The sequence below is a fragment of the Malurus melanocephalus genome, unplaced genomic scaffold, assembly GCF_030028575.1.
Source record: "Malurus melanocephalus ecotype Western Australia unplaced genomic scaffold, MMel_1.1 scaffold_31, whole genome shotgun sequence".
NCBI lineage: Eukaryota > Metazoa > Chordata > Aves > Passeriformes > Maluridae > Malurus > Malurus melanocephalus.
The window spans coordinates 3,261,051-3,277,133 of NW_026623263.1; the positions used below are offsets into that span (position 1 = coordinate 3,261,051).

A 16,083-nucleotide genomic window follows, 5' to 3' on the forward strand; every position below is an offset into this window, starting at 1 on the left:
GTCCTTCCACAGGATCAGAAATGTGTAAGCTTTGGAGCCAAGTCTAGTTTAGAATGATTGATGAAAATGGCTAGAAAGGAAAGCACAGTGGAGAAGGCATCTTCCTGCCATGTGSGTGATGCTGCTGCATCTACGGGAGCAAAAGACTAGAACTATGTCAAATAGATGGTGGAAAAGAAGGGATAGGAAATACTGGGGATTTGTCTTCCAAAAGGAAAGGTTACCATATCCTACTCAGCAGAGAAAGATACGGGGAAAGGGTGTGTGATTTTAGATGCCTCTAGGTGAGGCAGTGCCTGCCTTGRACCAGGGTGGGCAGGGGCTGTTTTTCTGCCACGGGCAGCAGGAGCATGAGCAGGGAAGGTGCAAGACATGGGAAGCAGTGCTGTRTGAGCCATTTCAAGCATGTCAGGGCAGATCTTGAGAAAAAGGTAACTAAGAGCAGTTGAATGGGGCAAAATGCAGAGCATTTGGCAGCACTGCAGGGTGAGGGGCTGCAGCCAACACCCACGTGTTACTGCAACTGGGCACTCCATGTTTTGTTTCTCTTCAGCCTTTTTGATAAAACTGAGTTCTTAATAAAGGCCTGTGTTGCTGCTGGGCTCTAARACAATACTCAGACTTCAAGAAATGTGCCATTGGGTCTCAACATAGTGATTAAACCACTGCATAAAGGAAGTGTGCCATCCAGACTGAAGTTCATGGTATCTGCTCCGTCTACAACACGGTGAAGAATCCGCAATGCAGGAGCATGGCAGACCTCTGGGACGTGGAGGTGCTGTGGTTTCTCAAGGAGCATCTGATGCTGCCACTGGCAATGCCACTAGGACATGACATGAGCTGGTGTCTGGAAAACAGGGGTCATGTCCCCTCATAAGAGATGAAACAAAATGTGTGAGCTCCTGGCTCCCAGCTGCTCATAATAAAAACCGCCTTTGTAGCTGGACAAGAAACTGTCTTACTGCTTTTAGATAACTGTTCATTTGAATTTGGACAGATGCATGAGCCACTCTGTTRCCCAAAGAGGCATCATTAACACCGAAATAAGTCAACAGTAGCTTATCAAGTGGCAGGCTGGGTCTAAAATAGTGTATTTCTGTAGCTCCCAATTCCCTTAGCCTGAAGAAGGAGAAGGATGAGCTATAGCCCTGGGAAATGCAGAACAATAGGCAGAGACCTTGCTGAGCATACTGATTGCTGTAGTGGAAAAGGCACYGTGGTAAAGGCAGAAACTACAGATACATACAGAATAAAAACACAGGCACAGAAACGTGTTTCCTTCAATTGAGAAGGCAAGCTGGCCAATTCCAATTTCCACCACTCCTGCACTGTGCCTGAAAATGAGATCTTGTCAGTACAGGCTACAGACGTAAGTTGGCATCTTGGTCATTTTATGTGTTGTTTTCAGATTGTGAAGAATTATGCAGCAAATAGCCACAAATTGTTATGATACCAGCAGTGACARGGTCTGATGTGAAGAGGATAAGAGAGGGTGGGAAGAATTTTAGAAAGCTGATAGGCTGGCTCCGTCTATCTGTGATAGAAGTAGTGTGCACAGGTGGATAGACCCCAGTCACTCCCTGAACACAACCACTCCAGCAGCTGCAGACGTGAAAACCGTTCCCTCATATGATATGTAAAGAAATATCTATCCAGCCTCCCAGGCTGGACKAGAAACATGAAACTGCAGTGGACACAGCACAGAAATTGTGGTGAGAAGCAGAGGGCTGTAGAAGGAGGAGGAAACAGTAAGAAAAACCAGGGTTTGAGCTTTATGACAGGAGGCACAAAACTGGTTGTCAGTGTCTCCAAGACTAATAAAAGGTTTAAGTCAATGTCCTAGCAATGAAAAACAAGCTGACAGTATACATGCCAGCAGGAATGGGTGTCAAATGTCAGCATGGAAAAAAGACAGCACTGGCTTTTGCCCTGGATGTCAGCAGCTTCATATCGACATTTATGASCTGAAACATTGCAAACATCTTTTGCAACAGCAGACACTTCCTCTGACTAGAGAGGGATCTTTCAGCTACTACTGTGCAGCTTGTAAACTGTTCACAAAAGAGCAGCATTTGGAAGTGTGCTGGAAGTAAATGATTGAATTCTATGTCTTCCATTCTGATCTTAAAAGTATAGAGCACAGTTTCCTCATCACACTGTAGAGGGATATGAACTGTGACCATGAAAGTTTGTGACCATGAAAACGAGATAATAATGCAAATAATTTAAGCTTTTTGCCTAGACAGGGCTCAGACCAAACAGTTCTTAYTCATTAATATCAGTTTAAGTGGGAGTGTTGCTCTCTTCTGCATGATGATTTATTTACTAGCACCAASTAGTGCAGAAAAATAGGTTTAAAAATATGAGGATTATTTAGAAGTTGAAAAATGTGAAAATAAAAAAAAAATTAGTCATCTGTTATTGTGGACTCAAATAACAGAAAGCTTCCTCAGTACTATTGCTATTGGTTTTTCTTTTGTTTTAAATTTAATTTTATTTTGCTATGTCCAAGACAACTTAATGCCAAGCCATGGAACTGGCAAATGAAAATCTAAGAGAAAAATTGGTATAGATGTGTTTTGCTGTACCACTTTCTCCAACCTGTACATTTTCCTCTATGGAGCTAACCTTGCAAGAGATTACCACAGTAAGAGGAATAATCAGCTGTGCATTCTGGGTCTTATCTCTGTTTGAGGGCTGGGTTTGGTGGGGGCAGGAGTAGATTGGCTAACATGCAATTATTTACTATTACACTATCAGACATGATTTGACCTGTGGGCCTGAAAGTTGCCCTGCTGGTCACCACCTCCAGGCCAGCCCCATCACCACAACTGGCTTTGAGCCCCATCATTGGAGCTGGGTCAAAACTGCRTTCTGGGACAACACATACTGTATTGTCCCACCACTGGCTGGTCAGGCTGTTGCCCCACAGGGTGACTTCAATCTTCAATTAGCATTGARGACATCAGAGATGAGATGATCTGTGCCACTGTGCCTCAATCTGCAGGGACGTGAGCATGGATCAGCTCAGGGCAACTCTTCTTGTTCTGGGCTCTGGAAAGCAAATTCATGGAAAGGACAGCACTGCCAGCAGCAGCATTTATTTTCTGTTTCTGTTAGTTACTGAGCAGTTTCACTGAGAGTCCTTTACAAAAAAACAGTACAGAGAGTTTGCTTGATGGAGYGGTTATGACTTCCCACAGGATTTCTTGTCCTCCTTCAAAGACCTCTGCCTTCTCCCTGGTGCTTGGCACCCTCTGGTGCAATGCCAGCTTCTCCTCAGGTGTGTTCCCCTGCCTCTGCAGCGTGCAGRTATCTGTGGCACCTGTATGCTGCTGAGCCACAGCCTCTGGCAGTTGGTCAGATGGGCTCTGCTTCTCTGATCAGTCAGTAGCTAGGTTTCTTCATTTTAGCTGAAGTGCTTCATCCTAATCGACAGGAAAATGACCCTTCCCTCATTCAGTGGAAGCAGGATGTGGTGTGGCCACAGATGTGCATTCTTCCATGGAAGTCACAGAGACTTCACTGCTTCTGTTCTACTGATGGCTGTATCTTGTCCAGCAGATACTCTGCCTTTATTTACATCAGCTACAAATGAGCTACTGTCTACTCATGAAATATTGGGGTTGAGTTTTGATTACCTTTTCTATGTTTTCTTTTTTTTAGTAAATATTGCAACCCTAAAATTACTAAACCCTCCACATATTGTGTCTTTTAATTGTTTTGCTAATCTTMATACTCTTAATTTAAGACTTCGAAGAATTTGAAGTTTTCTTTTCTAGAGCTTCTTAGAAAAGCCCTTCTCCAGCCTTTTAATTTTTTTAGCTGAGAGATTTGGATGCAGAATATGGTAGTCTATTGATTACACATCATAAGGTTTAGAACTAGCTTTATGAAATATTGSTGTTTTGTTTGGGGAGGTCTCAGTATATTTTTATTTTTGAATGTATTCTAAATTATTTTGTTAAATATCTAGAGTGCTTGAAGGATAGAACATGGGAGAAGACAGTTAAGTGGTGGATAGATTCTCTACTGCTTTGAACRTTGTATAATCATTCACACTTGCGCAAAGCAAGTGTGGGTGCTATTAAAACACTGACAGTATCTTTGAAGTGTTTAATGAAAGGTTTAATTTATACTGTGAGATAAACACACGCTGGAGAATAGCCCCAGAATCACCTCAATCTCACASTGGCAGAACAAGATCAGATCAAAGACTGTTCTTCCTGCATTGTCAAGATCATTTAAACACCTCCCCTTCATTGAACTAACCTTGCAATATGCAGTTTTACACAAATGCATCTAAAATATAGTTGTAAGATGAAATATGACTTTTCTTATGCTTGTACTTCAAAATTTATGCTTATGCAGTATTCTTACAACTTTGAAAACTATTTTTGCTTTGATAAAAACCCCGACTTTGACTGCAAAAAATGTATTTGTTGTGTGGTTTTACAGCTTTTTTTTTTTTTTTTTTTTTTTTTTTTTTTTTTTTTTTTTTTTTTTTTTATCCCTTTGTAGTTTAAAAGATCTTATCCAAAGTGAAGATGTGAAACCCAAGCTGCAGTACATCATGACTAACCCTTCCTTTTCTATGGTAACATGCCAAAGTGAAGACAGTGGAATAACCTGGGAAACCAGCTCCAGCAGATGTTCCACTCCCTGGACCTCAGAAACTAGTACAACTTCCGATCTTTACAGTATGGAAAGTTCACCAGTAGGTTCTCCTCCAGGAAAAGTTATCTTTATTATGGATGAAGGCAAGATTGTTCGGAAAAGGACACGCAAATCTTCAAACAGGGCGCCGACGGCTACAAGACCAAAGGGAGGCCAGGGCACCAAAAAACGCGACTCCTCTGGAATGCAGAGGCAAGAACCAAGAACTGTTCTAGGAGATGTGCCAGCCTCCGTGTTGAATGTTGAGCAGGTGGAAGAAGACAGACAAGACACAGATGAGGAAATGTTGGACAACAAAGAAGATCTAGAGAATACCACAGAGGAGCCCGTAAAACGTGCTCCAATAAGATCAATATTCAGGGAGAGCAGACTGAGAAAAGTTGGTCCTATTCTTGGAGGACCGGTACAAGCTAGAATCCAGCTGTTCAACTCAATTTTTGGAGGGACTGGACCACCCCCTGAAACGCTGGAGAAAAACAGAATCCGGAGAAGTAGCTCAGCTTCAGGAGATTCTGAAAAGTTCCTTGAAACATCAGTAAAAGAAAGATTGCAGAAGTTTGGTTCACTCTCAGAAGCAACACGTCCAATACATTTTTTGGGAGCTAGAAGTAAAATTCTTGAAACACCTTCAGAAAGAAGAAGAAAGCAAAGACAACTTGCAGAACAAGCCAATCAAAATTCTTCTTCAGCAACACCAACTTTTGAAAAACAGCTTACTAAGAAAAATGATGTTTCATCTGAAAATCTTGAACCTTATAAAATAAAAGAATCAACTCTCCAACATGCAGAAAGAAAAGACAGACAACCTGTTTTGGAGACTCCAAATCAGGTTTCAGAATATTTGTCAAAGAATGAAGAAGAAGCCAGGAAGCAGCAAAGTCATTCACCTGTGGCCAAAACATCAGTAACAGAGTCAACAACCTCGACGCCACTCAAGCCTGATGAGAAACAGGTGCTGCTTCCCTCAGCTGAAAATGCAAAGGAGAAGCCAGACCAATCCCTGCTGACAGCATCAGATCAGCTGGATGAAGGGAAGAAGCAAGAAGTTCAGACCAATTCTGCACCACAATCTGTTTCAGCAGATGTTGTTAATAAATTAGATAGACCAAGTTCCCAGCATATTTTGCCTACAGAATCCATGTCAGAACATCCTGAGAGGGAAACAGAGAAGTCTTACTTACCTGATATTCCATCAGATAAATCCAAATATTCCACTCTAATTGAAACAAACCAGGAAGATATTATTCCTCAGTCATCAGAAACTGCACAATCTGAGTCTGAACATGTGCTTTTACCATATTCTGGACATGAAACAGAGAAGCAAGAAACTGAGTGTCCATCATCAACAACTGCACTGTCAGAGTCTGAGACTTCAGGTCTAATGTATTCTGCTGAAAGAGAAGAGGGTAAAAAGACCCCACCCCCAGAAGTTCAAAATGTTCATTTAGAAAACCAAACAAAGTCTGAACAAGACTTTTTCCTTCAGGAAACAGGTGAACAAGGAATTAAATTCAAACCACCAATTCCTGAAAATATAGATTCCAAGTATCTCGGCATTTCATATCCTGTTCATACAGAAAGAGAAGAAACTTCAGCTATAAATAAAGCAGCAGATTTTGATCACTCTGATTTTTCCACTGAAGAAAACAAACAAGCAGAAGCTGCACAAATGGAGACAGAACATCCAGACTTCTCATACTCCACCAAAGAAACTGGAGAATCAGAGACAACACAGATGGAGACAGAGCATCTGAACCTCTCTTCTCCCGAGGAAGAAACTGAGGAATTGAACGGTGCACAGATGGAGATGGAGCATCCAGACTTCTCTTTTTCCAGGGAAGAAATAGAGGAACCAGGAAGTGGACAGCTAGAGACAGAAATTCCAGATTTCTCATATTCCAAGGAAGAAGTAGAGAGATCAGGGAGTGCAGTACCAGATAATGACTATCCAGAATTGCTTTTTTCCACAAAAGAAACTGAGAAATCAGGGAGATCACAGTTGGAGACAGAACATCCAGATGATTTTTCCAAGGAAGAAACAAAAGAAATAGAGAGTGCCCAGCTGGAGATGGAGCATCCAGACTTTTCTTTTTCCAGGGAAGAAATGGAAGAATCAGAAAGTGCACAGCTGGAGACAGAGTACTCAGATCTATCATATTCCAGAGAAGAAATGGTGGAATCGGAAAGTGCACAGCTGGAGATGGGTCATCCAGATTCTTCTTTCACCAAGGAAGTAGCTGAGGAACTGCAAACTGCAGAGCTGGAAGTGGAATATCCATCTTTGCTTTCTAGGGAAAAAACAGAAAACCAAGCATTCAGTCCTTTTAAACTGGAACAGAGAGAGTCTTACTCCCCTGAAGTAGAAAAACAAGAAGAAAAAGCAGAGCTTGAACTGGTACATTCAGATTTATCTTATTTGATGGAGGAAGCAGAAAAAGAAAACACTACAGAACTCCAGTCAGTACACCCAGATTTGTTTGGTTCCTCCAGAAGAGCTGAGACACAGCAGAGTGGGTATCTGCAAACAGCATTTTCAGATTTACCATACCCCATGAATAAAAGGACGGGGCAAGAGCTGTCACAAAGTGATAGAGGAGAACAGCCACAGCCTGTACAGCAGGATTCACAATCTGGAGCTAAGCTGGATTCCTTTGAGAAGGCAATGCAAGGAGAAACAACTCAGCTGCAGTCAGAGCATCCAGTTTGGCCACATTCTACTGGAAAAGAACAGGAACACAGAACTTCACAGCTGAAAGCGAAACAGCCAGAGACAACATCTTCTGCTGGCAAAACAGAACATAAAAAATTGCAACCAAAGCTGGAACAAACAGATTCACTGCATTCCCAGGAAGAAACAATACAAGAAGATGTACAAAGAGACTTAGAAGGTCCAGAGCCATCATGTTTCTTTAGTGAAGCAGAGCAACATGAAAATGTACAAGCAGTTCCAGAAAAGAGGGATTTCTCACTTACCCCTGGAGAAGTGATGCAAAAAGGAGTGGAATCAGGAACTTCGAGGTCACAGTTGACTGACAGAGCAAAGCCCTGGGAAATGACAGAAATGGAGCAGGAGCAGTCTTTGCCTTCTTGTTCCACTGCTGGTACTCAGCAACAGGAAACACCACCACAGAATGTGCCCCAGACAGACCTTTCACAGTCCTTTGGCAGAATGGATCAAGATACAGCACAAAGAGAGGTGAAACAGCAGGAAACAGCTCAACAAGAATCTGTGCAAATGGAAACAGAGTACTCAGTTATTCCAGAAAGCCTGGGTAAAGAGGAGCCACAGGTCACAGACCAAATTAATCTGGCACAGCAAGAAATAGCTCAGCCAAGGTTAGAGCATCCATCTTTGCCATATTCCTTCAGCAAACAATTGCAAGCAGAAATGCAAACAGAGCCAGCATACCAAGAAAAATCATTTTATGTAAGTACAGAAACAGAGGAGGAAATGATACAACACAAATCACAGCAACAAGAAATAGTACATCCAGAGCTGGAGCAAACATTTTTGCCTTCTTCCAGCGAAAAAGAAGCTCCACTGGAAATGGAAAGAACTTCAGAACATCCAGATTTATCATATTTCTCTCATGATGAAGGAAAAATGTTGAAAACACCAAATTTACCATTCCATTTGAAGCAACAAGAAATGGAACCAGTAGTGATGGAACATSCAGATTTTTCATGTGACAGTGGTGAATCAAAACAAGGTGACATAATGGAGCAGGAGTCTGGGCATCCAGAGCTCTCATACTCCATGGAAGAAACACAGGAAAGATCAGAATATTTGGATTCACCAGGAGGCCTGGGTGAAGCAGGTCAAGATGAAAGTTTGGAAGTAGAATCTCAATACTCAAATTTATCATCTTCTGATGATATCCAAGGGAACCTGCAAGAAATTTCACAAATTGATTCAAAATACTCAGATATGTCATTTTCCTTTGGTAAAGGCGAAGAACAAACAACTCAGACATTAGAAGCTAAATATCAAGAATTGCCTAAAGTAGCTAGAAAAAGAGCTTCTCCAGCAACTGCACAAATAGAGTCAAAACATCCAGAAACTGTACCATGGGAAGTGAAGCATCCTGATTTGTCACACTCCACTGGTGAGACAAACCAGGAAGAAGTAACACAGTTGAATCAAAAACACAGAAAACTTTCTCTTGGCAGAGAAAAGCAGCAGAAAGCCACAAAGCAGCAGTTAGAGCAAGAAAAGTTAACACATTCTCCAGATGAAAGGGACACTTTAGAACATACCCAGAAAGGCTTGGAACAACCAGATTTATCATTTTCCATTGACAGGCCAGCTGATAAAATGACATCACCAGAGGCAGAGCACACTGATGTGGTATCTCCTCTGGACAACACAGAGGTACAACGAACAGTACAACAAGAAACAGAGCAAACTTATCCCTTTGGACAAATGGAACAGAAAGCAGTTCAGCCAGAAGTGGAGATTTCACATTTGTCATCTTCTGTGGGTAAAGCAGAGGAATCAGAAATGGCAGAACCAGGGCAGGGACATCCTGATGTGCCTTACTCTGTTTTCAAAGTAGGAGGGCTGCAAACACCAGAGCTGGAACATGAACACCCTGGTCTAGCATCTTCCCTCAACAAAGTGCAGGAAACAATCCAGCTGGAATTGGAAGAGCCATTGTCTGGTCATGACAAAAAGGAGCAACCCAAACCTGCACAGCTAGAGCGAGGCCATGGAAGCTTGGCACCCCTGGTCACAGAAGCAGGGCAAGGAGGAATGGAGCACACAGCTGTGGAATGCCCCAGCGAGGAGCAGCCTGTCAGCACAGCAGAGCATCCACGAGCTGAAAAGGAGAGACAGAGAGCTCTGGATGCATCACCTCATAGAGGAAAAATGGAGCAGAGCGAAAGGCTGAAAACAGAGCCAAAGCATCCTGATTCATTGCATTCCACTGATAAAGCAAAGCCACAAGGAACTGCTCAACCAGTGGCAGAAAAAACAGATCTGTCATCTTGGTTTGGCAAAATGGAGCAAGGACAAACTGCTGAAGAGGAGAAGCCGGGCCTCCCGTATTCTTTCAAAAATGCTGCACAAGGCAAGAAAGCATGGACAGAATTGGGACATTTAGAGTTAGGTCATTCTCTCAGTGAGGCAGAGCAAGAAACTTTAAATGCAAAATCACACCATCCAGATTTATCTGCTGGGAGATTAGAACACCATGAAATCATACAGCCAGAGGCAGAAATAATGGATTTATCATGTTCAATTGCTGAAACACAGCAAACTCAAATTGCTAAAGAGGATTTGGAGTGCCTGGATTTATATCCTTCCACTGGCACAGTACAGCAAGAAGAGATCCAATCAGAGCGAGAACAGACAGATGAGTTTTCATCATCTCTCAGCGAAGCAGAGCAGTGGAAAGGTGCAGAAATGCAGGCAGAACACGCTGAGCTGCAGCGCTCTATGGAGAAAACAGAAGGACTGCAAAATTCCCAAGCAAAATCAGAATATGCAGATTTGTCCTTCTCTGCTGGCACAGCAGAACCTCATAAAACAATACAGCCAGAGTTGAAAGAACGGAGTTTGTTGCATTCATCTGTCAAAACAAAACCATCATGGGCTGCCCTACCAGAGTCTGAGCATTCAAATGTCATGGGTGCCACAGGCAAGGAACTGCACACGGATTTGTCCTCTTCTGTTAGTGAAGAAAAACAAAGTGCACAACTGGAGGTCAAACAGGAGAGGGGAAGCTATACATTACAGCCCGAGGAAATAGTACAACTAAAATTGGAACAACCAAAGTTTTCAAGTCCACATGGCATGGAAGAGCAACCAAATACATCCCCAGAGGAAGGGAAGTTCCCAGACATCTTCTGTTCCTCTGGCAAAACAGAAAAACAGGACACTGCACAAGCAGGGTTCATGCCTTCTGATTTTTCATATTCCACAGGAAAATCAGAGCAGTTGCAACCAGAAAAACTGAAATCAAAACATCCAGATTTGTCATACTCTCCTGGCAAAGCAGAACCTTGCAGAATAAAGCCTACAGATCTATCATACTCTTATGGCAAGGCAGAACAACCACAGACTGCCCAGCTGGAGCATCCAGAGATACCATATTTCACTGGTGAAACAAAGCAGAGGGAAGGGATCCAGCCTGATCTGTCATGTGCTAGTTTGCAGTCCTCTGATGTTGAAATAGAGCAGCTGGAAATGCCTTCTGCATCACATACCTTTGTCAGCACAGAGGAGCAGGGAACTGCACAACCAGATTTCAAACCATCAGATTTATTAAGTCCTACTGACAGAGCAGAAAAGCGTGAAATGGCCCCACTGAGAGCAGGACATTTACAGAAGCGAGACACTGGGGCTCCTTCATCTCTAAGTGCTCAGCTGGAAACTGAACAACAAAATTTATCATCTTCCACTAAGGAAGCAGACAGCCACAAAATTCAACCATATTCATCTCTCACYGAACAAACAGTGTCTGTATCTCCGGGTGCTTCACACACCATCTCTGAAACAAGCCCTGAAGAAAGTCCAAAGCCTCCTCTAACTGGAGGCTCACCCCCCAAACATTTAGATATATCTTACTCCCACTGTAAAACCGAGCACACAGAAACTGGCCAGCCTGAGAGAGGGTCCTTTTTTGCAAGAAAAGAAGCAGAGAATACAGAAAGTCTTCTACGTTTGCCTATAGCTGCAAAGTCAGAGGCTGTATGTGAAATTTTACCTGAAGCAGAGAGAGAACAGACTGCACATTACTTTCACACATCTACACAATTAGAATCTGAAAAACCAGATTTATCATATTCTACAGATAAAATAGAAACTCTAGAAAGTCAGGATTACTTGACTGTACCTTCAAAACTGCAGTCTGAACCTTCAGTTCCATTTTATTCAGCTGATGAAACACATCAGCAAGAAGTTCCACCTTATTCAAAACCAGTCTCTGAATATTTGGTTCCCACACGGTCCCTTGCTGAACAAGAAAAGCAAAGTATGCAGCCACTTATTACCCAGTCCATCCAATCAGAGGGTAAACATGTAATTACACCACAAGAGGAAAAAGAAGCACAAAAAATCCAGCTCAGTTCACCTGAAGCAGCAAGCTGGAAGACAGTGCAGTTGGACAGTATGTCTCAAGTGCAAGACCCAAACAAACCAGAATCTTGTTTGTTGGACACAATGTATTTTTCTCCAGAGCAGCTAAGAAGTTCCCCCAAATTCACTGCTGAGCGAGATGAGCAAGCAATGCAGCCTGATGTAAAGACAGTGCTGAGGTCAGTGACCACACAGTCAAAGATGACTGGTGTAGCAGAGCAGCAACCAGTGTCATCAGAATCATTTACACCTTTTCATAAACTACCAGGAAAGTCAGAACTTGAAAAGTCAGTATCAGTGGCTTTCACAGATAATAAAGAGAAACAAAATATTCCATCATCTTTATTTGATGTAGCAGGCACACTTGAAAAGCAATCTGACCAAGTTTCAGGCATTTATATTGAAGGGGAGCATAGGCATGAAATTCAACTTTTTGAAGACCRAAAACATACAACCTTGGAGGATCTGGGAGCTGTTTCGTCAGACCTTGTTTGTGAAAATGTGACAGACAAAAATCAGCATTATTCTGGTGAATGGGGCAGCCCTTCTTCAGCAGAGATTAAGTCTGTCAGCTCTAGTTCTGAAGAAAAGCAGAACCCAGATATTCCATCTTTTGGGCTGGCTAGCTGGCTGGTAGAAGAGGTGAAAACTCGCTCAATTAGTCCAATAAGGGCTGGAGATACAGACGTGCAAGGAATTCAGCTTTCTCCAAATGAAGCTTCTGATTTTGCTCCAAAACAACTCCCATCTGGAAGCTGCACAGACCTTACAGTTCCTGGGGCTACAGAGACTAAGGGACATACATTTAGAGTTTCTGAATCAGTGTCAAATGAATTTCCTCACAGGAAATCCTCAGACACTAGTCCCAGAATACAAAGGTACAATTTACCATCTCTGATAGGAGATAATCAAGGTCCAGATAAACTTCTGGAACATGAAACTGGTACTTTAAACACTACAAAAATTGAAGCAATGCAACATGTGGAGGCAGGCAAAATGTCTGGAGTTCCTGAACATTACCTGAGGAGAGAAGAGGAAGAAGTGAAACATGCAAGTGCTGTAGAAGACTGTCTGCATGCTACAGAGACTACTGAACAAAAAGATCTATTTAATATAATTTCAGAAGGTTATGAAATACTCAATATTCATGCTCCTACACATATTTCTTCTGTTGATCAAGAAGAAAGTAAACACATGCCTGATAAATTAGAATACTTGGAAACAAATCCTTCATTTAGAAGAAAATTAGCTGATGATGGCCAGAGAGATCTAACTTCTGCAAGAACCACAGAAATTTCAGAAAGCTCAGTATTGGGAAAAACCGCAAGCCACGAATTAATAGAATTGGTCAAAAAAGATGATGTTGAGGACACTGGAGAAACTCAGCAAGAAAACCTCCTGTTGCCAGAAAACAATAAATATGCAATGTTGGATCCTAATAATGGTACTTCTGATATGGATTATTTCGAAAAATATACATTGATTGATGACAAATCCCTAATTAAGCCACAATTTGAAAGACGAATTTCATTGTCTCCTGTGACAGAAGATCCCAATGAATGCATGGAAGAAGCCAAATCTTCTAAAGAAAGTAGTGAGGAAGATACTTTGGAAGAGTTTTCCTTACTTGAAGACGTGGATGAAGTCTTTTATGGTACCATAAAAGGAGAAAGCCAAATGCAGTCATATGCAGATGCTACAAAACCTTTAGCACTGCAGAAATCAATCGAATCTACCGGTAAAAGCATTACAAATGTAGAAGATGAGCAGAAGTCACCAGGGACCCCTCTCTTTGATTCAGAAGAAGGAGTGTTAGAACGATCTCTTTTGTTCCCTACCACTGTTGCTGCAATTAACCCAGAGCTTCTAGAGGAGCCACCTGCTCTGTCATTTTTGTACAAGGACCTCTATGCAGAAGCAGTAGGAGAAAAGACAAAGGATGAGACTCCCTCTGATGAAGAAAGTGGTAATTCTAATGCTTCTTTCCCTAGCAGAAATTCAGACACAGATGATGGAACTGGAATATATTTTGAAAAATATATTCTTAAAGATGAAATTCCAAGTAAGGCCATAGGGCCTCAAAAAGATCAGATACCAGAAGATGAGTCCTTTAGCGGAGGAATTTTGGACTGGAATTCAGAGAACAAACAGAAGGAGGGATCTGGTGATAATCAGTATGTCAAAACTGCGGTTCTGTCAGAAAGAGGTGTTACGGAGAGAGACAAAATCCAGATTGACAGCAACATTCAAGCAACAATTTGCAAACCAATGCAGGCCATTCCTTTTGGAAGCAGAATAACTCCATCAGGTGCACAAACTGACACCACTGAACAAAGAGAAGAGGAAACTGTACCAGCAGAAACAACTGACGAGTTGCCAGAGCAGTCAAGTCAACAAGCATACAGCCAACGAGTGGATTACCAGGGAGCTGCATATCAAGAAGCTGGTGACAAGCAGGAAGAACAGCAGGATGTAACAGGACTTCCTCCAATGGAAAAGTACGTTCCGTATGTCAGGGCTCTCGCTGAAGGCAGTGTAGATGATCAGTACAGTCAGGAACATCTCTCCTGTTTGCAAACACACTTGCAAAGAGAAGAGCAGCACCCTGATGTTTATGAAGATCTTGCTGAGTCAATGGACTATGATGTGATTACACAAGAAGAGCTTTTGCAAGATGAAATCTCATCTCAATTCACACACGAGGAGCTATTGTTTGAGGACAGGGACTCCTTTGATCATGCTGCTGATAGTTATGAATTTGTTACTGAGCCAGAACAAGGAACACCTGTTGAGGTTGAAGAYTCAGGCTTTGTGGTGATGTACCCTGAAAAATCAGCAAAAAACATTCCTCAGGTTGAGAGCCCACAAAGAGAACTGAAGAAAGCACAAGTAGACACTTATTGCTACCACTGCAAATGCCCAATATCTGCTATTGACAAGCTTTTTGGAGAGCATAAAGACCATGAAGTCACAACATTAGATGATGCTGCAAACAAGATGAAGGTAAGAATTAATTTGGGTTACAAAAGAAGCTACTGAGGCAAATTTCTCCAGTCCTCTTGCATTGTCAAGGGAGAGGCTTCAAAGAGCAGTCCAGAAGCTAAGTTGCAAGATCCATAAAATAAAAGCTATTCCTAAACACCTGTCAGAAATCTTGAAGGGACACTATCTTATTAACGTGTTCTGTGGAGCCCCAGGCTTGCTAAGCTGGTATTTTAATTTACTGGAAGTTTGAATGACCATGTTTATATGTAGTTGTTATCAAACTTTCCAACCTTCAGTCTTCTTATCTGTGTAAGTTTGTTCTGTTTTGGATATTTAGGGGGAGAAATGGGAATAATGTTGTTTCTGTGAAAAATTGAGTAACAGCAGCTCTCTTAATGTGAGAAGGTACAGAAACCTCCATATGTGGAGACTGGTATCATGATAAAGTGTTCCTTATCCCACTTAGACACGYTGGTTGCTTGGAGATGTTAGACAAATTACACTACGCAGATTTATTGAAATGCCAGCCTATTTTCCATTGCATTCATTTTCCTCTGCAAGTTGGCCTTAAGTTGGAGAGGAACGCTTCACAAGGGCATGTAGTGAACAGGACTAAGGGTAAGGTCCTTAGACTGCAGGGGAGCAGGTTTGGATTAGACATGAGGATAAAAATTCTTCAATGTGAGGGTGGTGAGGCTGTGGAACAGGTTGCCCAGTGAAGCTGTGGATGCCCCATTCCTGGTAGTGTTCAAGGCCAGGCTGGATGGGGCTCTGAGGAACCTGGTCCAATGGAAGGTGTCCCAGTCCATGGCAACGAGTTTGGAACTAGATGGTCTTCCAGGTCCCTTCCAACCCCAGTCATTCTGTGATCTGTGCCCGTGGCATTGTAGCATCAGCACAGGTAAGAATTTATTAAAGTCCTACTTCTTGTCACTGTCTCTAAGCTGTTCCCTGCTAAAAAACAGATAAAATGTCCTCCATTTCAGTAGGCTAGTCCATTGCTATAAATACTAGTGAAAATGCTTTTTCTGTGGAAGTTACTGTTCATTAAAGTGCAGTTCTACTTGTCAAAACATCATGTATGTGGTATGTCACTTCCCCCATATCAGATCTGTTCATGTACAAGTAAACACATCATACAGATGTTCCTTTCTTGGTTACCAGCTGTTTACTCTCACCCTGGTAAATGAAAGGTGAGATCTTTTTCTTGACCCATGTTCATTTGACAGAAAAACAGATTTTGTGTTGTTTCACTGAAATTCCAGAAGGGCTTGTAGTCGTGGTATTTATGTTATCTTTGTATAATCTCATATGCAGAAAAAAGAAATCAAAAATAGGAG

General features: G+C 42.1%; 1 protein-coding gene across 1 annotated transcript in view; it reads left to right on the forward strand.

The window, feature by feature from the left end:
• CMYA5 (cardiomyopathy associated 5) overlaps positions 1-16,083 on the forward strand; it is a 46,186-nt gene that overhangs the window by 4,082 nt on the left and 26,021 nt on the right. Inside the window, exon 2 of the mRNA XM_057363866.1 lies at positions 4,522-14,761. Coding sequence (XP_057219849.1) covers positions 4,522-14,761 — 10,240 coding nt within the window. The remainder of the gene's footprint in view (positions 1-4,521; positions 14,762-16,083) is intronic.